Source organism: Leucopleurus acutus, assembly GCF_964270905.1.
Source record: "Leucopleurus acutus genome assembly, chromosome: 14".
Taxonomy (NCBI): Eukaryota; Metazoa; Chordata; class Mammalia; order Artiodactyla; family Delphinidae; genus Leucopleurus; species Leucopleurus acutus.
In genome coordinates this window covers 31,142,994-31,165,812 of record NC_139156.1, presented here as the reverse complement: position 1 = coordinate 31,165,812, position 22,819 = coordinate 31,142,994, and the positions used below count along the sequence as shown (strand labels likewise).

General features: G+C 46.1%; 1 protein-coding gene across 1 annotated transcript in view; it reads right to left on the bottom strand.

Annotated features, from left to right (window-relative positions):
• The window catches only part of TLL2 (tolloid like 2), a gene marked incomplete at both ends in the record, with an annotated part of 128,531 nt that overhangs the window by 60,621 nt on the left and 45,091 nt on the right, over positions 1 to 22,819 (bottom strand). Inside the window, one exon of the mRNA XM_082854393.1 lies at positions 5,882 to 5,959. Within this exon, the coding sequence (XP_082710519.1) occupies positions 5,882 to 5,959 (78 nt within the window). The remainder of the gene's footprint in view (positions 1 to 5,881; positions 5,960 to 22,819) is intronic.

Below are 22,819 nucleotides of genomic sequence, written 5' to 3'. Positions count from 1 at the left end.
CCAGATTTTCTAGTTTTTCTTTTAAAATGGAAAGATCTGGCAACAGTGGGCTCATCTTCCATCATTTACAACCCATAGCAGTTAAGTAGCACCTGCTCTCTACAGTCAGGGTACACGTTTTCCTGGTTGCTAGAATCTATCTCCCACTCCTCAGGGTCCCATCCAGGCATTTCACCCATTGACATTACCTGCTTGGTCTCTACAGATATTCTAACTTGCTCTCCCAGCCCAGGACTACAAATTGCATCCAGATTTCAAATGTGAGTTGCCCCAGTAGACTGGAAGCTCCATGGGGGCAGGGACTGTGGTTGGCTCATTCACCACTCTATTCACACCCAGCACAGTGTCTGGCTGGTGGTAAGCATTCGGTGCTCTTGGATTTTGAATTAATTAGTTAAAGAATGGATGAGTTATTCTAAAAATAAACAACCCAACAGTCCAAACAATTCTGCGGCAGAAACCTCTCCAAAATGTTGGCAGCCCTGAAGTCCTTAATGTTTAAATCCTGAGAATCCTGTCTTAAGTAATCACAGGCAGTGATGTAGCAAGTGGAAGTTTGTTATTTCCCATACGGTTTTCAACAAGTCTCTTAATTTTCCTCCGCCGCCAACTCTCCTTTGGAGAATGGGCAAAAATATCAATACTTCTCTATCTGAGGGACTAACACTAAGAAATCCAATGTTTCTCAGAGAAGCTGTGCTATATACACATGTGAGCCAGTAATGTTAGGGCCTGGTGCAGCCGAGTTAGCATGGGAAAATCTTAAGTGCACCTGGAGAGAGACTGGGGTGTAATTTCCAGAGATGGGTTATTGAATGACAGCTTCCCCCTCGGTCCAGTGAGAAATTTAATTTGCTGAGGACTCAACACAGGAAGCATTTGCCGATTAAAAATATGTCTAAACAGATGTTCTGCTTAGCCTGGAAGAAGGATCTTAATGCAACTGTCATTATTGGATTTTCTTGGATTACTACTATCTGGAATTGGAGTCCCAATAGAAGGATGTAATTATTTATTATGGTCCAAGAGGCCTGCATCTGAAGAGGAGCAAATGCAGAGGAGGACTCCCTTCAGGGGTGTCTGAAGGGATTTAACATGCTGGGGGCGGGGTGGGCTGGGGGATAAAGTCCATTTAAATTCTCTGGCTCTGGGAGTGTACCCTATCCTCTCTGAACATCTGCCATAGCTATTCGATGTTCCGTTTCCAGCTGAAGGCACAGCCGTATTATAAATGGCACAGCTCCTCAAGCAAGGAACTGCGGATTTTCGATTAGTCAACCAGTCCCTCCTACACTGGAAGTAAACACCCTGACAGTCCAGCCACCTGCATAACCCTCACCCCACGGGTGACTGGCAAATTCGCACCTTGCCTGTGGCGATCTTGAAAGGCTCAGTAAAGGGAGAGACTGTGGATTATTCTGCACGATGGTTCCCAAACCTGGCTGCACATTGGATTCAATCAGGAAGCTTTTAAAAAATTCTGGTGTCCGCCCCCCTGCCCTGAGATTGGGACTCAATTGGCCTAGAGGACTGTCAAGGCATCTGTGCTTTTTCAGGCTCCCCAGGTGATTCGGATGCATAAGGAAGTGTGAGAACCACTGATGTAGCCCAAAGATTAAGAGCAAGAGATTCAGGGTCAGGGGGACTTAGGCTCAAGGTAAATGCTGCCATTCACTACCTGTGTGGCTCTAGATGAGCCACTGTCCCCTGAGATCTCCTTCCTGCTGCATGGTGATGTCATGGGCATGGAACCAGGCAATGAACATCAAACGCCTGCTGTGTAAGGGCTCGACGAGAGCTGCAGTTATCACCATCACATCTGCATTTGGGGACAGGCTAGAAAGAATGCCTAAAGTCAGGTTCAATGGTTACACCCAGATATGCTGACATAAGTGACATTCAGGGGTCAGGTGAGGCTCTGTGCCCAAGTTTGAGGGATCCCTGCTCTCTGGTGCAACCTGATTCCATTATTATTTGCTGCAGCACAGAGCCCTTAGGGACTGCTACAGAAAGTGAAAGGTCCATTCTCTTTTATGAATATGGTTCTGGAAATCAGGCTCTACCAAAACAGTCGCAGCTTCATTTGAGGAACAGTTACACACTCCATTTCATTAATCCCATTATCGGCCCCGAAATGCATGCTGAGCTCTCATCTCCAGGGTAGGAAGGCTCCTCAGACCAGTCTGCCAAGGGGTGCCGAGTGAGCAATTCCCCAAGGCCCCCCAGACCTCCCCAAAGCTGGAAGCACAAATCCCCGCCATCAGGGCTGAGGGGAGCAACATAATGCCAGGAAATACACCTGGTCCTGCAGCCAGCCGACCAGGGGCTTCCCTCAGATCCTTTCTCCTGCTTGGGTGGTCCCTTTTTCTGGGGGTGGCGGAAGCGGGGTGGGTTGTGATTAAAGGGGAATCTGAGATTGACACAACTTGCCTTATCTTTAATTCAAACAAAAACGAGAAACACCCAGGCTGGCACCTGACAGTGTCCTGGAGGGACAGATGGGAAGGCTGGGGGAACAAGCTAGAAGGGATGGCCTTCACCTCACCTTGGGGGTCTCCTTCCTCCTCAGGCTCACCCTGGATGCTTAAAGACCTGCTCGTCTGCTGCTGTAATACAGAGTGAAGGGACTGGCCTAACCTTGACATTATCCTCTTGAAACACACCAGGATCATTTGAGGGGCTGCAGACTATGGATGTAGCCAGCTGCAGGGGTGTGTGGCATGGGTGGGGCAGTGCTGTCATCATCCTCCTCAAGACACCCAAGAAGATCTCTCGTCGCAGTGTGAGTACCGTGTACAACCCAACCAGAGGCAGAATTGTAATGGGCTGCGGGAGCCTTATTCCTTCCTGTCTTCCTTAATGGTGTTTCTGTGCAGCTGTTAAACAGCTGTGAAATCCCAGTCCAGAGGTGGACGATGCACTTTTCGTGCTGGATAATCTAATTCTTGGAGGTGAAGGTGGAGAGAGAGAAGGGGAAGAGCTACACTCATTGGGTACCTTTTAAGTTCCAGATACATGGCGATGCGCTTTGCATAAATATTGTTTCTAATTCTCTCCAAACCTTAGATGAAGAGCTGGACAACTTATCCAAGGCTGTAACTACTAAGTGGCTTGCTGGGATGCAAACCCAAGTGTGTCTGACTGTTCAAGTTTATTTGGTTGGGTAATATGATGCCCAAAAAACCAGTAAATATTAATATTAAAAATTCTGACAATAGCTATTGCTGGTGAGCAGGAAAGATGCAGGGAGGGAAGGCAGTAGATGGTCTCCAAATATGGCCACAGCTCTCATCCCTGTAAGTTCATGCCACTTCTCACATTAAGGGGTGGAATCTATTTTCTTTTCCTTGAAGCTGAGCTGGCCCTTTGGCTTGTTTTGACCAATAGAATGTGGCAGAAGTAGCATTCAGAGTCCATGCCTGAAGTGGACTGGTGGCTTCTGTCTCCTCTCTCTGGCAAGCCAGCCACCATGCTATAAAAAAATCCTTAGACAACTAAATGGTGAAGGTCCATGTGGAAAGACAGCATGTGGAGGCACAGTGAGGCACCAAACATGTGACTAAAGCTTTTTTTGGCCCTCTCGGCCCAGCCCAGCTGCTAGATGAATGTAATCAAGTGAGTGACCCCAGCTGACGTCAGCCAAAGAACCACCCCCGAAAGCCCAGTCAATGCACAGAATCATGAGAGATAACAAATCACAGTTTGAAGTCACTAAGTTTGGGGGTGGTTTTCATGCCATAATAAATCACTTAAATCGTGAAGGAAATATTAGGTGTGGCATCTACATCACTGAAGGGTAATGGCAAATCCTTCTGGTTTCATCCTCACACCCTGTGTCCATTTTCACCACTAAGTGCTGGTCATCTGTGGCCAAAATGAAGTGACACGGATTTTACCAGGTGACTGGGAGCCTGAAAATGCCTAAGTCAAAATACCTTTGAGAAAGCAAAGCAGAAAAATACAGATTTTAAAGGGGCCCTGCGCACGGTCCCAGCAATACTTGGTGCGACTTAAAATCAGATGCACATTTGTCAAATGGTGGTGGTGGGGATTGTGAGTGGAAGAGTCTGCCTCTCTCTAAAGGAGATCAGACTGCTGAGAGGGGATCAGCAAGCCAACAGGAAAATGGGCCAAGGACAGGAAGAAGCGAGTCACAGAAGTGCACCCCCAAATCACTGACAAAGGTAGGAAAAGATGCTGAAAGTCACCAGGAGTCAGAGAAATACAAATTAACTAATAATAAGCTATCGTTTCCATTATTAAAAACACTGATAATACCTAGTGCCAGGGAGGACACGGTGAAAGGAGCACACTTACACCTTTTGAAATGCATTTTAGCAACATCTATTTAAAACATACTAAGTGTGTAAGGATCTATATTCAGGTATTTTACTGCAACATTGTTTATGATGGCAAAAACTTGAAGTTACTATTAACTGATAAAAGAAGGATTGAATAAATTATGGCCCATTCATACCAGGAATATTTTGCAACTATTCAAAAGAATAAATTGAAGTTATACAAGTGTCTTGGAGGGGTTTTCCATGAGGTACTGATGAGTGAGAAAAGCATAATGCATAAAAAACACGTATCAAATATGATCCCTTTTTAAAAAAAGGACAAAACATATCTGTATATATGTTTATGTGTTTATGTGTATGTTTATGTATGCATATGTATACATCTCTGCATCAGTGTATATGTGAATATATGTGCATGGAGAAAAATATGAAAGGGTGAAAACAAAGTTATTAGCATGCATTACCTGGCGAAGAGTAGAGGGGTAACATGTGGAAAAAAGAAGTGAAGGAGGTAGCCAAATTAAAGGGAAAAGAAAAAAACACAACACTAAGAAAAGTATATGATGATATCATCACATTTGTACATTACTGTGAAGTTATATATATATTGTGTGTGTAAAATATAAAATAACATTAAAGAAAGAACATAAAATGAAGTGAATAATGGTTTGTATTCACCTCTACAGAAGCAGCCCTGAAACACAGGATTCTGGCATTTAAAAATGATTCATTTTGCTCTGCGTTAATTTTATGTATCAATAGAAGGAATGCCCTTGTTGGCAACAAGCCCTGATTCCTGCAGGATGCAGGCCGGACAGAAGCCCAGCAGCCCTTCTCCTCCAGCACAGCTTCTGAACAGGAAAACCTTCTCCAAAACCAAGATGCTTCCAGTGAGGCGCCTCCCATAATCTCCAGGCTAGAATCTCTGAGAGCGCATGCGCGTCTGGGCGCTGGTGTGCAGACAGGCAGAGGTGGTACCTCCAGGCCCGCCCCTGCCACAGACAGCCCCCCCGCAACTGTCCACGGGGTCTCTAGTCTACACCTGCCTCCCAGTCCCCACCCCAGCTTTAGCTCCCTTTCTTGCTTCCCAGGCCCACTCATTCTGTCAGACCCCTGGTTCCCAAAACCTCGTCATCCCTCCTCTCCGTCCTCGGGGCCTTCAGCTCGCCAGCCAAGGGCTAGAGAGAAAAGCCACTCCCAGACTGCAGAGTCTAACTGGAGGCCATCCAGTCCCCGAGCAACCAAATACCACCCTTATACCTTTCTCTGGCAGACGGCCCACCCCACTCAACAAAAGGCCTCACTGCCCCCTCATTCACAGACTTCACTGCTTCTAGTTCACTAAGATTGAAAGTAAAAGGTACAATAAGAGGTTCCCAAAGCCAGGATCAGGGATGGGGGAGGGAAATGGGTGCGACTGGAACTAGATAGTGGTGATGGTGGTACAACATTGTATATGTACTTAATGCCCCGAAATGGTACACATTAAAATGGTTAAAATGGTAAATTCTAGGTTATGTGAAATTTACAACAACTGAAAAACAAAGAGTACCCCAAGGCCTGGTGGGGCCTCACATTACCCTCTCTAGCTTCCTCACTGCTGGTATTCGTGGCTGTAGCATTCGACCAGCTCTCAGATGGCTGCTCTCCAAGCCCACCTAAAGGAACAAAGAAGAAAAGAAACGTGAGGACGCACCAGCCTTCTTTGCACCAGTACCGTGAGATCAGGGAACAAACCTGGTCACCTGGGGGATGCTCAGAATCACCAGTGGGTCAGTAAAGATCTGTTTAACAAAGGATGACTGGGCCCCTCCTCGATGCTCAGGCCAAAAAGAACTTGCTTTCTTATAACCATGAACATAGTTCAGAAATTATAAATGTAGCCTCCTCGATCAGTTCAAGGGCACTTGGAGTGAAACATATAAAGTTAACAGGTGAATCCCAAAGTCAGCTTCCTAACCCCCAACTCCCTGAGAAAGCCCAACGCAAACCGGACACTCTCAGGTTCTGGAGTCCCCCGCACGGGATGCAGGGAGACGTCACCAGCGCCACTCCTAAATATGTGATGTGACAGTTGCTGCTGCCTTGGCTTATACAGGCATCCTGGTTTCCTCTTTGGGGTGTGAGTCTCCTTTTAGAAATTGCTCTGCTTACTTTATAAATCAGACTCTGCCGACATTGCCTCAGCCAAGGGCAGTGATGCACGTACTCGTTTGCTAGTATCATCATCTAGAAACCAGATTCACATCTGTCCCCACCAGGAAGATGGTCTATCACCATCTATTATTAGACCTACTGTGAACCAGGTACAGTCCCAGGCAGCAGGGATTCAGCAGTGAACAGGACAGACAGTGCCTAAGTTCCAAATGGGCAGTTGGACAGTAAATGGTAGGTAAGAAAACAAAGGAATAAGATGATTGCAGGTTCAGAAAATGCTCTGAAGATCAAATGCAGTATGTGGTAACGCGGCCTGGAGCAGCTGCTTAGAAAGCGGTCAGAGAAGGCCCTTTAGGGAGGTGACATTTGGGTTGAGACTTGGAAGACAAGAAGGAGCCAGCCACACAGAGATCCGGGCCAGCGGGTCCCAGCTGAAGGAGGATCAGGAAAGAATCTGGATCGGGAATGAGCTTGCCATGTGGAGGGGCTGACCGTGGTGGAGAGAGGGAGGCTGGATCCTCAGGGATATTAAGAATATAGTTGGAGGCACAGCAACAGGAGAGGCTGATGGCTTAGATAGGAGGGACTGAGAGGGGTCCCGAATGATGCCTACATTTGGTAGTTGAGCAGCTGGATGGGTCGGGACACCAGGGAGCAGATTTGAGGACAAACCCTGTGTCCGGGAGAGACTATCATACACGTGAAGCCACACCAAAGCACCTACAGGACAATCTACTTGTGCAAAATATTTCTTGCATTTGTTTAGAAATCTGCACCTTACAAAGCAGTTTCCCCATCTCCCCTTTGACCTTGATGAAAACACTCTGTAGCAGAAGTGTAACCCCATTTTACAGAGGAGAAAACTGAGATTCAAAATGATCAGCCCAGGGTTGCCAGCCCGTAAAGGAAGCTGAGGGCTCAGGACAGTCTCCTGGTCAGAAGCCCGATGATATTTCCTGTGCTCCATAGGTCACAGGCTTCCAGAGCTGCTCAAGGAAGGGTCCCAAACATGGAACCCAATGCCCTGGCCCCTGACAACCACGGAAGACAGCCCTGTGGTCCTGCATCCCAACTCCTGACATGCAGACCACCTCCCTCCCTCTGGTGACTGACACTGGCGGTGGACCAGGCGCGCGCAGATATTTTTACATGCCTTCATCCTGCTCGTCCGCTGCCTTTCTGGCCAAGTCAGAATCCACTAACACACTCCCTGCAGCTGCCGGGGCGTTCGCTGCCAGCTCCCAGCCCTCTGGGTATTCTTCCAGTTGCGATATCATTTCCTCTAGGGCTAAAGGTCAGGGGAAATCCTGATGGTATGAACATCACTGGCCAGCAGAGGACTGTGCCCTGTGCAGACTGAAGGAGAGCCTGAGGCCAAGGCTCCCGGACTAGCTTAGTCTTCACTCCCTGTGTAACTGAGGATGAGACCTTGGGTGTTAGTACTTTTCATCTGTCAAATGGGCTGTTCCAAGTTCCGAATGAGGTAATGGTTTGTTTAGGCATTCGCTCATTCAACAAATGTTCATCCGACACCTGCTGCATGCCAGATGCTGTTTCTGCTGCTCAGGATATGACACTGAACAAACTCTACCCTGACCTCATGGAAATTATATTCTGGTGGAGGGTAGAGGAGAAAATGGTAAGCAAACAGGTGACTATATAAGTCGGTTGTTGACAAGCGCTATGAAGAAAATAAATAAGGGTGAGGGGAACAGTGAATGCTAGGGGTGAAAGATTGCCATTTCATACAAGGCAGAAAAGCAGAAGCCTGAAGAAAGTGAGGGAGAGGGTCTGCAGATATCTGGGGAAGAGCATTCCAACTGAGGAGACAGCAGGTGCAAAGGCCCTGGGGTGGGAATGTGCTTGACAGTAAGGAGGTGGGTATGACTGGAATGGAATGAGCCAGGGAAAGAATAATAGGTGATGACGTCAGTGAGCAGTGGAGGGTCTGGGGGCGTCAGCTCCTGGGGGACCTTGCAGGCCATTTTCAGGATTTTGGCTTTTATTCTGAGAGATCTAGATGGGAGCCAGAGGACGTGAAAGGGTTTTGTAACTGCACTGGCTCTGAATATGATCTGGGTTATTAGTAGCGAACAGGAGGGGAACACAGGAGCTGGGATTTGAAAGGAGGTTCTGCAAAGCACCAGCCCATCATGGAGGGTTGGAAACTTTAGACCTGCTTGGCTCCTACAAAAAAAAAAAAAAAAAAAGACCTGTAAGGATACCTGATCACAGCCTGGTTCAAGGTTAGCTGGAGGCTGTGGTTGAGGGAGCGATGGCTGGGAGAGATTGATATTCAGCTTTGCAGCAGGCAGAGGAGGTGGGGGGATGAGGACTTCTGATTCCCTTGGCCCCCTGGCCCTTGGGGTTACAATGGGAGCAAAGTTCTGGTGCTGGGGGGAGACCAGGGGCCCCCTAGCAGATGGAGGTGGGGAAAGAATCAGTGTTTACTGTGTGCCAGTTACGGTGCTGACCATGTGCTGGGAACAGTGCTAAATGCAGAGTTCTGTAATTCTCGCCTCATGAAGACTCAGCGACAAAAGAGCCGCAAACATCCTCATCTCACAGATGTGGAAACAAGGTTCCAAGAGGTGAAGTGACTTGCCTGTCCTGAAGGTACAGAGATGGTTAGTAATGGAGAAGCTGAAGGTGGGTCTTGGCGGACCTCCCCAGATCTGTGCTCCTTCCCTCAGCCTCAGACCCAGAAAGAACAGGAGAACAAGTGGGATGTCTTGGGTGGGGGGTGGGGGGCTGGCTCTCTATTCCGAAGGGAAAGTCACTGATGAGACTGGGGTCACAGCAATTAAGAACACACATCCCTTCTCTGTCATCCTTACCAGCAAGAGACTGGCAGCTCTTGTCATTTCTCCAAAGGGCAGCAAATCGCATGCTTCTAGTACAGCTGAGCCTGGGATCTACCTGGAGTGAATGTGATTTGGCCACTCCCCTGAGGAAAACCCTGCCAGGGTTTCCCACTGCCCTCGGGATGAATTCTAAGCCCTAACATGACCCATGAGGCCCAGCCCTGTGATATGGCCCTGCTGGCCTCCTCCAGCCGGTACCTCAGGGCTTCCTGCTACTCCCCCACTCCCACTCTGTGCTCAGCCACCTAAGCTCCTCACGGTCCTCTTGGATTTCCATTCTCCTCTTGTTGATGCGCCTTCCTCTGCCACACCCACCTCTTCATCTGGCCAAATCCTACTGGACCTGCAAGGCTCAGCTTGAACACCACTTCCTCTGGGAAGCCCCATTGCTCCTCTTGGGTTAGAAGCCCCCTCCTCTGTGTTACCAGCACCCTGGGCCTTTTCACATCCCCTGCTACAAGTAATTGGGATCTCCTGTCTACTCAGCTGATCCCCTAGTTTAGTTTTTAGCATCCTGAAGAAAGGGACCTTGCCTTGTCCAACAGTAAACACCCAGCACTGTGCCTGGCAATAAATAAAATATGTGACTGATGGATGAATGGATGGATAGACAGATGGATGAGTCAGGTAGACAGTGCTTACAGAGAAAACCCACTCATTTCTAACTCATCATCACTGACGGAAAAGTTTGTCTTTTTCAGCTTATGGAGGGAGGGAAGTAGATATTCTTGGAACAATGGCTTTCAACCTTCGCTGCACTTCGGGATCATCTTGGGAAGCTTTTTAGAAAAGTACTGAGGCCTGCATCCCACCCCCGGAGGTTCTTATTTGATTGGCCTGGGCCTTGGGATTTTAAAAAGCTCCCCAGGTGATTCTAAGGTGCAGCTGAACTTGAGATTCTCTACTTAGAGAACCCTGTAAGAGGTAGCCTCAACTCATGATGTTTTCTTAAAACTAACCTCCTTCCTCCCCAGCTCACCAGGAATGGAAGATGTGGAGCTGAAGACAGACATCAAGTACTAAGAAAAGTCATTTCTCACATCTAAATCAATGGAATGTGTTGCTCCATTTCAGTAAAAGCAAGCAAATAAGACAGGTGTGACTGTGGCTATAACTGCAGCCATAAGCACACAGAACAAGGAAGAGAGAAATATAGTCTGATGCAGACAAAGATTGGGGGCAATGGAGGCAGGGAGTATTCAGGGTGTAGGGATATCTTTTTCCTTGGGTGTAACTGCAAGACAAAAAATATTTGAAAAAATACATATATATGCCCATATTTGATCTTTGGTTAATTACCTCTTCAGTGAGAGGCTATGCAAAGACCCCGTAGATTTCATTAGTCACAGGGGCTTATTCAAACGTCTCCTTTGCATAAGAAACCCAGGCTTACAGCTGGTCTCTGGGAAAGAATGCCCTCCAGGCCTTGAAAAGAGAGCTCCAGGCCTGTTCATGCAGAGGTCAGCAGCCCGTGATGCATGGGGCCAGGCTGAAATGTTTCTATCCAGCATTTGCAATTCAATCCCACAGTTTCCTTTATGGAACAATTCACTAAATTCAGAGTTGTTCTTTTTTCTAATTCACCATATAATTCACCTCCCAAGTTCAATTAAGAAGCAATCTGTTAGCAACTTTGGGAGCAAGCTGCTTTTCTTTGGGAAAGCCCAATTTTCTTCCGCTCCCAACAAAAAGTGGCTTAATTATATGCATCATATGAGACATTGATGTACACACAACGCCCCTCTACATAATTAATGAAATATTAACTATATACACCCAAAGACATCTAGGTAGAAAGGGATGGGCTTTTCCAAAGCCCGAAAAGACAGCCTTGGATCAATACTGTTCATTTGAATATATGATAATTCATAGTGACTATGAATTAATATTCATGAATATAATTAATAAACAAAACCTTATAGTAATTATTCCTTCTGTCTCATTCTTAGAGCCTAACGTTACTTGGCCCTCAGTTTTCTTTTTTTTTAAATTTATTTATTTATGTATTTATTTTTAGCTGCACTGGGTCTTTGTTGCCGTGCACGGGCGCTCTCTCATTGCGGTGGCTTCTCTTGTTGCGGAGCACGGGCTCTAGGCGCGTGGGCTTCAGTAGTTGTGGCACACAGGCTCAGTAGTTGTGGCTCGCGGGCTCTAGAGCGCAGGCTCGGTAGTTGTGGCGCACGGGCTTAGTTGCTCCATGGCATGTGGAATCTTCCCGGACCAGGGCTTGAACCCGTGTTCCCTGCATTGGCAGGTGGATTCTTAACCACTGCGCCACCAGGAAAGCCCCATAACTGCCAATTTTAAATGCTGATTATTTGCAGGTACTCACATATGTTATCCTGTATTTAATCCTCAAACTAATCCTCTGAGGTGGGTATCAGTGCCATTTTACACGCAGTGTAACTGAGGCTTAGAGCACTTAAGATATCACTGTGGACACACAGCCATTGGGTGGAGAGGTTGAGATTCTCTCCAGATCAGTCTAGTGTCAAAGCCTTTAAGATACAACACAAATAACCCTGCCAGGACACCCTCAGCTCTCACATTTACTGACTTTTTAATACCTGTATTTACAGCTCCGTCCCATCAGAGGTAAATCTAGCACAAAACTGCTTTGCTTTACTCTAAGAAAAATTTAAAAATAATCTCTAGCACAAGAGCTTAAAAATCACTTTATTGCCAGTCCATTCATTCAATAAATACTGATTGAGTGTCTGCTTTGGGCAGCACTGTGCTGGGTTCCTGAAGGCAGAGACAGGCAGGGTCTATCTTCATGGTGCCTTCATGGTGCTAGTGGAGGGAAGAAAATCAACAATAAACAATGAGATCCTGGGACTTCCCTGGTGGTCCAGTGGTTAGGACTCCACGCTTTCACTGCCATGGGCCCAGGTTCGATCCCTGGTTGGGGAAATAAGATCCCGCAAGGCAAGCCGCACGGTGCGGCCAAATACAAAACAGGACAAAACAAACAAACAAACAAAAAGAGATCATTCTATGGAGGGATTAAGCACTTTCAAGAAACTAAAACAGAGTTTATGAAAGAGCAATGGGGGATGGGAGCCCAGGGAAAGTCTGAGTTGGTGACATTTGAGCTGAGATCTAAATGATGAGAGGGGGACACCCATCTGGGGAGAGTGTTCTAGCAGAAAACAAAACAAAACAAAACACCAGCAAGTAAAAAAAAGTCCAGAGGGAGGAGAATAAGAGTCCGATGGAGCTAGAACTAAGGCTAATACCTGAGGGATACAGGGCCAGTTTGCCTTTGAGTCTTACCCTCACAGTCAACTTGCCATGCCCTTTGGTCATATGTAATACGCACAGCAATCCTGTGAATAAGTAATATCATTCCTCTTCTACAGAAGAGAAGACTGAGGTTCATGAATAAGTTGCCCAAGGTCACCCAGCTGGTAGGAGAGTGAATTTGCCTTTCAAGGAAGCCCCTTCTGACTCCAGAATCCATGCTCCTAACCCCTGCCCTCTACCTCACACCTGTACAGGTGTGGTCTGAACAAGCATCCCAAGCAAGGCCGATGGACAACACATCTGCACACCTCTGTCAGAAAACTACTGGCGAGACACACACAGCAGAGCTTTTCATTATTCATTAGGAAAAAAAAAACAAGGCAAAGCCCCTTTAACAAGTTGATTTAGGAATGAACTAGGCAACCACTGTGGTAATCAGTGTGTAATCCTAAGCAATTCAGTGCCAAGTAAAGTTTATATCTGTGCCAAATTTCAAATGTTACAGAAGGGAAAGAGAAAATGGGTTAAAAGATCACTGCCAGTTTTTGTTAATGAAATGATTCAATATTGGCAAGTGTATAATAAAACGGGAATTCTTATACACTGCTGTTGAAGGAGGAATATACATTGGTAACATGTTATGAGATAATTTAGCAAGATGTATCAAAGTCTTTTAAAACAAGCAATAATATGATTTTGACCCAATGATATGACTTCGACCCAATAATATGACTTCTAAATATCAGTACTAAGGAATCGATTGACAATGAAAGCAAAGGATGTTCATTCTCAACATTTTAAAGACAGACTGTAACAACCACACACCCCCAATAAAGGAATTATGATATAAAGGAACTTAATGTAACATTTTAAACTGTTTTAGAAGAAAGTTTGCTAAACGGGAAAAATGTTCATATTATAAGTCAAAAAACAGGTTAGGAAGTAGTACCCAGTATGATTCCATCTTTTACTTTTTAAAAAGCATATACGAAAAATTATGGAAAAAATACTGGAAGGAAATATGCACAATGTCCATTGTGATGATCCCTGATGGGTGATTTTTGGGTGAATGTTACTTTTTTATATACTTTTTGTAATTTCTAAATTTTATTCAACATATTACTTTTATAATCAGGAATTAAAAATAAAGAAGAACTATATTACATCATACACTTTGCCTAAGAACATGTGCTCTGCACTTTGTAGTGTATGTCTGTACACACATACACACACACACACACACACACTGTTGCCGGGAAACCCTTTTCCGATGGGAAAGAAACATACTCGTGTTTATGCAGATGGAAAGGTTGTGGTCCAATCTTTTTTTCTACTTTTCTGCTCTCACCATGGAAAGAAAACATAATGAGTCCACACCTTGGCAAGATGGAAGAAAGGAAAGCTAAGCTCATTGGTGAGAACGGGAAAGGGCTTGTTGGAAACTTCTTTAAGACAGTGTTGGATGGGCTCTTGGGAGATCCAGTGCGCTCTTCCCCAGTCAGTTAACTGGCTCCCACCTGTGTCCTAGCACTGGCTGATGAAGCCTTGGAATTTGCTCCGACCCCAGGCAGAAGCTCATGGGAGGCTTCTTAATCATGCAAATTTGAGCTCTCTCTTTCCAGAGCCTCCAGCCAGATGTCCATCTTGCTTGGTGTTGGACCCTCCACCCATCCTGAATGCCTGTGTCTGCATCTCTCCTAGTCCCTGACCTTCTGCTTAGGGATGCTCTTGAAGGACTTGTTGCTCACCTGACTTCAAACCTTCAGTGCTCTCCCGGGCCCTGGACTCTAGGTCTTCTTGCACACTTGGTCCACATCTTTCACACCCAGCCTGGCCTTGGCTTCTTGGCCATTTCCATCATTTACTGCTGTATAACAAATTATCCCTCTAAACAGAGTGGCTTAAAATAACCACCATTTTATGCTTCTTTCTGATTCTGAAGGCCAGGAGTTGGGGCAAGGAACAAATGGGGCTGACTTTTCTCTGCTCCGGGACCTGAGCTGGGTTGACTTGAAATGGCCGAGGGATGGCCGAGATGGCTCATGTGGAAGGCAGCATTCCAAAAGGATGAGCCCCACCGTGCAAGTGTTTGTCAGCTTCTGCTTCCATCATGCTTTCTAATGTCTTACTGGCCAAAGCAAGTCACACAACCAAGCCCAGAGTCACGAGGAATGACTATGCCAGGTGAGGTCTGTCAGGGACCACGAATGGAACAGCCTACCCCCTGTTTGAGCTCTAGAGACTTAAAGTTCTAGCAAGTCAGGTGGTTTGCAAGATGGACCTAGAGTGCCAGCTCTGGAGTCAGACTGTCCAAGGTTAAACCTTTACTATGTCACGTACTAGCTGTGTGATCTTAAGTCACTTAACCTCTCTATGTTTCCGTCTCCTCATCCATAAAATAAGGATGAGAGTATTCACCTCTTAGGGTTGTTACGAAGATTAAGAGAGATGATACATTCAAGACATAGAAAAATGCGTGGCTCACAGTCAGCACTCATTGAGTTAGCTATTATTACTATTGGCTCTAAAACTGTTCTGAAGGCTGAAAGAGCAGAATGGGTTGAAGCAATAAGCCACAGAGACAAGACATTTTATACCAGAAACACCACAAGTGAAGTAAAAAGTTAAGTTCTCCTTAAAGTGCACTGAACGAAACCAAGTTTAGGCTGAGGATCCATTAATACTCATTGGCAGGCAGTGACAATAAGACATCCACTGTACCCAAGCATGTTATTTTTTTAAAACTTGCTCCATAACAATTTGAGACATCAAATAACTAAAAAATTAACCAAAGATATATGTTAAGAAAAGACTCAGGTGACTAGGCTGTGTGTAGTCATCCTGTTATCCCTGGGAGAGTGGAGTGGCTTGGCCAAGATAGTTAAGAGTCATTCACTGAGTAGTGGGTCCCAAATTACAGGCTAGAGCTTTGCTGAGAGACCCAATAATGTTTACTGGGTCTTGTGTGCCAAGGACTGTGCTTGCTGCCTTACGTGTATTTTCTCATTTAATTCTCAGCACAGTCCTGTGAGGTAGGGACTATTACTGGCTTTACTTACAAAAGAAAGAACTGAGGCTTAGAAAACTTTAAATAACTCACCCACAGTCACACAGCTAGTAAGAAGCAAAACCCAGATATAATCCCAGGCCCATCTGATTCTACTGATGGTCTTTATAATACAGGGCTAGGGATTCCAACCTTAATAATTGACAGTAAATGTCCCAATATATAAGGCTGGGAAAATCCCAGCTCCTCATTCTCTAGAGTAAGTTAGGTCAGTGGTCCCCAATCTTTTTGGCACCAGGGACCGGTTTCATGGAAGACAATTTTTCCACGGAATGGGGGGTGCAGATGGCTCAGGTAGCAACACGAGTGATGGGGGGCAGCAGATGAAGCTTCACTCGCTGGCCCGCCGCTCACCTCCGGCTGTGTGGCCCGGTTCCAAACGGGCTGCGGACCGTTAGCAGGCCACGGCCCCAAGGGTTGGGGACCCCTGAGCTAGATGATAAAGGGTCATGTTCCCAGGGAGATCTCTCTACATCTCAGGCATGGTTCTGAAGGCTCAGTGACCCGTGTTTGTATTCCGAGGTGGGAAGTGCACAGGAGACTGGAGCAAGACCCCTGAGGAAGAGGAGGAGAAGACAGATGATGAATGGGAACCTGAGCTCCCAGGGAAGTTGTCCTGCAAACCACTCTCCACTCCCTGGCGGCTGCCCCAGACACCCTGACAGTCAGAGCTCTCCAGCCCCAAATCAGGGATCATGCCAGATGTCCTTGAAGACTGAGCAGGTTGTTCCTCAGGAATAGGAAGTGGTCCCCTCCAGGCACAAAAGAGGGCCCCTTCACTTTCGGCTGAACTCAGGACCACTGGATTCCCTCAGAGCCATCTAAGGTATCCACCTCTAGCCAGGGCTCACCACCTGCCTCGAATCAAGCCAGTTCCACAATGTGCTATGAATCAGACACCACCCCATCCACAGGAGCCATGAGGCAGAGAGAACAGTGAGAGCAACCTGGTGAAGGAAATCCCACTCTCAACCTGGAAGTTTAGGAGGGCTTCCTGGAGGTGGCATTGAAGGACAAGAAGGGTTTCAATAAGTAGAGACGGGAGGGAGTCAGGCAGGATAGACCATAGAAGAGAAAAGACTAGCCCAGCTTGGTAGCACAGCTTTTTTGACCTGAGTGATCTTTGGCATGATACTTAAATTCTTAGAGCCTCAGTTTCCTCATCCATAAAAAAGGACACAATGGGATCTAACTTTTTAGGTTGTGAGCAACACATAATACAATGTCTGGCACCTTGTAGGGACCCCATAGCCTTACTGATGATTATTCTCTTTTTTTTGTTTGTTTGTTTTTTTTTTTGCGGTACGCGGGCCTCTCATTGTTGTGGCCTCTCCCGTTGCGGAGCACAGGCTCCGGACGCGCAGGCTCAGCAGCCATGGCTCACGGGCCTAGCCGCTCCGCGGCATGTGGGATCCTCCCGGACCGGGGCACGAACCCGTGTCCCCTGCATCGGCAGGCGGACTCTCAACCACTGCGCCACCAGGGAAGCCCAGCCTCTGGTATCTTGATGACCATACTAAAGTTTAAGCTCTGGCCAGGAGCACAGCTATACCAACCTGGTATCTGTCTTCAGACCCCAGCCTGCAAAACCCAGCCTCCCCCATTCAGGACAGAATGGAGTGTCCTGACAGAATGACAGCTTTTCTCTGCCCTACCCCTTGCCCAAAATTTTAGTAGGGTCTAAGGGCACATCCCAGTGTCATTTAGAAGAAGGAAGGGGAGAGAGGGAGGAGGAGACAGATGAGAAAGGAGTAGCTGCTCTTTCCCTCAGACAACTGTCACCTGAACTTCCCATGGGGTTTGGTCCTTTTTGGTTCACAAAGCTGTAGAGGGGAATTGCTGGTCTTCAGAGGCCCTGGAGGGATTAGTTGGGGCCTCTTTCACACGGATTTCCAGAAGCTTCTGGGGCAGGGGGGTGCTTCTAAAGCAGGGAGTGGCTGGGTGAAGAAGCGGTGGGGCAGTAGAGAGGCAGTGGGGGAGAAATTCAGACACAGCGCTCACGGCTGATGGTGAGGCAGGAAGGGAGCACAGGGACCCAGGAGCACGGTGGGACACCAATTAAATTCTCCCCTGAGACGCTGAAGGCCAAAATTTGGACCACCAAGCTGAATGCATAAGAGGAAGATTCTAGAAGAATCTTCTCAGTCCCCATTTATTTCCTTCGGGGATCACTAAGCATTACCAGCAACGATCTCATTTATTTGCTCACATGCTTATTGCCTGCCTCCCTGACACCCTCTAAAAAGCTAGCTCCATCTTCTCCCCTGATGTACCCCCTGGCCTGGGACAGGACCCAACACATAGGAGGTGGCTGCCGGTGGGAGGGGGGACTGGGGAAAGGGAGGCTGCAGGATGTGAGGCTACAACAGACATTAATGCCTGTCTCCAGTCAAGAAGTGATGGCGTCCTGGAGAGTGATAGGACTATAGGGATGGCGAGAGTTTGCTTGGGAGGGCTATTTAGGTGATGGGACGAACAGAACTCGGTACCCAGATGGATATGAGAAGAGAGATGGAGGGAACTCCCTTCTCAGCTCTTAGATGTGATAAAGGCATACCCTTGCCCATCCTTCACACTGAAATATGCCAAAAGAAGAGAAATTTTCAGAGGGCCCGTTCAGAATAGTCAACCTAAGAGACTTGGGATAACTTTAACAGGAAGTGTGGATAACTGCAAGAGGAGAATTATACATCTGTACTGCAGTTTATAAAAGTAGTAGTAAGTGAAGAAAAGACATTCCATGTTCCTGGATGAATTGGGTAAATGCTACAAATGTGTCCATTTCTCCAAATGAAGTTATAAGTTTAATGCAATCATGATCCAAATTCAAGAGGATTTTGTTGGGCTCTTCCTAGATTTTTGTGGAGAAGTGATCCTCAAATTCATGTAGAAGAATAAACAAGTGAGACTATTCAAGAAATTTCTAAAAATGAAAAGCAAGGACCATGAGGAAGGATGGCCACCAAATATTAAAACATATAAAGAAATTAACATGAAAAGACACACAGATGAATGGGATACAAATGTTAACACTACATGTAAAAACACACACTATGTGATAAAGGAGACATGGGGAAAGAATATGAATTAGATGGTAATCCCGACAAGGGATTAATCTCCAAAATATAGAAACAGCCCACGTAGCTCTAGTCAAAAAACAAAAACCCAATCAGAAAATGGGCAGAAGATCTAAATAGGTAGCTCTCCAAAGAAGACATACAGATGGCCAAAAAGCACATGATGCTCAAGATCACTAATTATCAGAGAAATACAAATCCAAACTACAACGAGGCATCACCTTGCACCGGTCAGAATGGCCATCATAAAAAGTCTACACACAATAAATGCTGGAAAGGGTGTGGAGAAAAGGGAACTCTCCTGCACTGTTGGTGGGAATATAAATTGGTACAGCCACTATGGAGAACAGTATGGAGGTTCCTTAAAAAACTAAAAATGCAACTACCATATGATCCATCAATCCCACTCCTGGACATATATCTGGAGAAAATCATAATCCGAAAGGATACATGCACCCCAATCTTTACTGCAGCACTATTTACAATAGCCAAGACGTGGAAGCAACCTAAATGTCCATCGACAAAGGAACGGATAAAGAAGATGTGGTGCATATATACAATTGAATGTTATTCGGCCATCAAAAAGAATGAAATAATGCCATTTGCAGCAACATGGATGGACTTAGAGATTATCATACTAAGTGAGGTAAGTCAGACAGAGAAAGACAAATATCATATGATATCACTCATATGTGGAACCTAATTTAAAAAGAAAGATACAAATGAACTTAACGGAACAGAAGCAGACTTATAGATATCGAAAACAAACTTATGGTTACCAAAGGGGAAACATTGTAGGGTTGGGGGGAGATAAATCAGGAGCTTGGGATGAACACATGCACACTACTATATATAAGATAGATGACCAACGGGGACCTACTGTATAGCACAGGGAACTCTACTCAGTACTCTGTAATGGCCTATATGGGAAAAGAATCTTAAAAAGAATGAATATATGTATATCTATAACTGAAGCACTTTGCTGTACACCTGAAACTAACACAACATTGTAAGTCAACTATAGTCCAATAAAATTTTTTTAAAAATTCTAAAAATGAAAAGCAAGGACCTTGAGGAAGGATGCCCACCAAATATTAAAACATATAAAGAAATTAACATGAAAAGACACATAGATGAACGGGACATAAATGCTAACACTACATATAAAAACACACTATGTGGTAAAGGAGACACGGGGAAAAAATATGAATTAGACGGCGTTGAGATTATTATTCAGAACCTGGGGGGAGGGGTGCCTCCAAATAAAACCCAAATGGATTGAAAGAATTAAGTATAAACAAACAAACCATAGAAAAACTTTGGAAAAATATGTTATTTCCCAGAGCTATAGTAGGAATAATTTTATACGTTTAGAAGTATAAGAAAAAGAAAATCTGACTTGATATATTTAACTTCTAAACTTTAAAACTTTTGTATATCAGAAAGACTAATCCCCTAAAATGAAAATAAAACACCCATTCAAGTGAAAATATCTGCACTGAAGATAACAAATGGTTACTATCCATATTATATAAATAGCTCATGCAAATCAATGAGAAAATCTTTATGTCTAATATGCACTGGATAAAGGAAATTGGTGAACATGTCATAGAAGAAAAATGTAATTAGTAGGTAAATATATAGAAGTTGTTTACCCTTGAGAAATGAAAACAGAAGCAAAAATAAGGTACCATTTTCCAACTATTAAAGTAGCAAAGTAAAGAGATTAATGGTAAAGATGATGCTGAGTCAGGTGGAAGTGGGATTTTCATTTTGTGAAGAATTATTTGTTCAGCAAATTTGGTGAGCATCTACAATGTGCCTCTCACAGGACTAGGCACTGGGAGGGCACAGATAGATGATAACTCACAGAGCTCACAGTCCAGTCTGGGAGAAATAGGAAGACATCGGGCATTCAGAGGCTTCCCCAAGAGGGGCTGGCTGAGTTTGAGGGAAGGGCAGAAGTGGGGGCACGAAGCCTTTCCGGGCACTGAGGCGGGGTAGGGGAGGGCCCATGGAGGAGAGTACAAGTCCTCAGCCAAGTCCCACAGGAGTCTGATCCCAACACTCCTTTCCAGCTTCTCTTCTCCCCCAAGTCCCACCTTCTCACCCACCTGTCAACCCTGCCAAGCTCCCACTCCCATGACTGTGTTCAGGCTCTGCCTTCCACCTGCAATGCCCTCCCCACCTCGATCCTAATCAAAATCCTTCACAGCCTCTTCCATGAAGCCATCCCTTGCCTCTGTTTCACCTACATCCCCCTCGTGGCCCTTTACTCATTCACCCGTTCATTCATTCCCTCATTCAACATGCTTCCTCGGGGCACCTCTCCGTGCCAGGCACTGTACCAGGTTCCAGGGATAGAAAAACAGATCAGACACAGCCTCTCCTCTCAAGGAGCTCCCAGCCCTGATCATACCATGCCTGGAGTATAATTATTTGCAGACCAAGTCTATTGTCCCTACAAGGCACTTAACCCCTTGAGGACGGAGATAACATCCTATTTCCATTGTGTGGTGTCATAGCAGAGGCTTAACAAATATGTCTATTTGAATTGGACTGAATAGGATTGACTGATGCTTGCATATATTATCTCAGTTGTGTGTATTCTCACTGCACCTATGTGGGGTGAGGTATTATTGTTACTCCCATTTTACAGATGAGGAGACTGAGGCTCAAGGAGGTTAAAGCACTTGATCTGTGGTCACCAGCTGGTATGTAGCAGAGCTGGGAGGCTCTAACCCCCGGCCCTTGCTCTGTGCCTCATCACCCTGTCCCTTGGTGTCTGACAGGAGCAGAGAAGGAATGGAAAACCCCAGGCAAGGAAGTTTGTAGGAAGTTAACCTACAACTAAGGGTTAAGACTTTCTCACTACCTGGTAAAAAGTCCTTCAGAAGAGACACAAGTTTATCCTCATAGAACATCTTAAAAGGATTTTATCACATGGCCTTTGCACAGATGACCAAATGACCGATAAAGATTTACAGATGTCTCAAAGGACCCATGAACTGGGTCACAGAAAGAGTAGCAAGGAATTCAGGAATCAAAGAAAGGAAGACCAGCCCAAGCCCTCTGCAGGGAACTGGAGGAGAGAAGCAGAAAGAGGACCATGGAGCTCCATGGCCTGTCTTTGACCTTTTGGGACAGAAGTCATCTCAGTTCAAGGAGAAGTACAGATAAATGGCTTCACCTTTAAGAGATAATCTAAGTGAACAGAGGTTGGGGTGGGGAGGGGTTAGAGGGTGGGGCGTGGGGAGGGTTTGGAGGGTGGGGGTGGGGAGGGGTTAGAGGGTGGGGGTGGGGATGGGTTAGAGGGTGGGGCATGGGGAGGGTTTGGAGGGTGGGGGTGGGGAGGGCCAGAGATTGAAAGTTCAAAGAAAAGCAGAAAAGAGGCTCCAGAAGGATCATCTTCCAGACGACTGGGCAACAGTTAAAGCCTAGGGACTCCTCTCTGGACGCAGAAAAGAGAAGCAGCCCTGGCCGGTGTCATGGGGCCTGCATTAGGGCCCAAGGATGTTGTCCCTTCCCCACTGGCCCAATGTGCCAACTCAAATGCCTAGAGTTGGGGGCCCAGGCAAGGAGTACATCAGCGTGAAAGAGGTCAGTGTGAAAGATAAATAGGGAGTAATGGGGTCTCTGGCAAACCACAGAGCACCTGCTCCTCCAGCGTCCAACCCATCGTTATGCAACTCCACTGATGGTTGCCATGTGGGATTGCTGGACCCGTGTGGCCAGATATTCCAACTTTGCAAGAGAAGCCAGAGTTCCGGATTTTTATGAGAAATTTGATTCTTAAATTTTGGCAGTAAATTTTTTAAAATATTAAGCACTACAAAACGTATCTGCAGACTATATCTGTGTGGTGGACTGGCCGCTTAGGACCTCTGGGCTGCAGAGTGAATGGGAAAGTCGTGCCTCTAGGGGGTGCCCATGTCAGGGAAGACAGGAATTCCTCTGGCAATGGCAGTAAGGTCCAGGGATGCAGGAGGGTCATGGAGAACCTGGGAAGCAGAAGCCAGTAGCAGCAGGAGCAGGATGGGGGCTGGATAACGTTCAAAGGCTCAGCACCAAGGTCAGCTGGGGCTTTTCTCTCCCTGTTTATGGGCA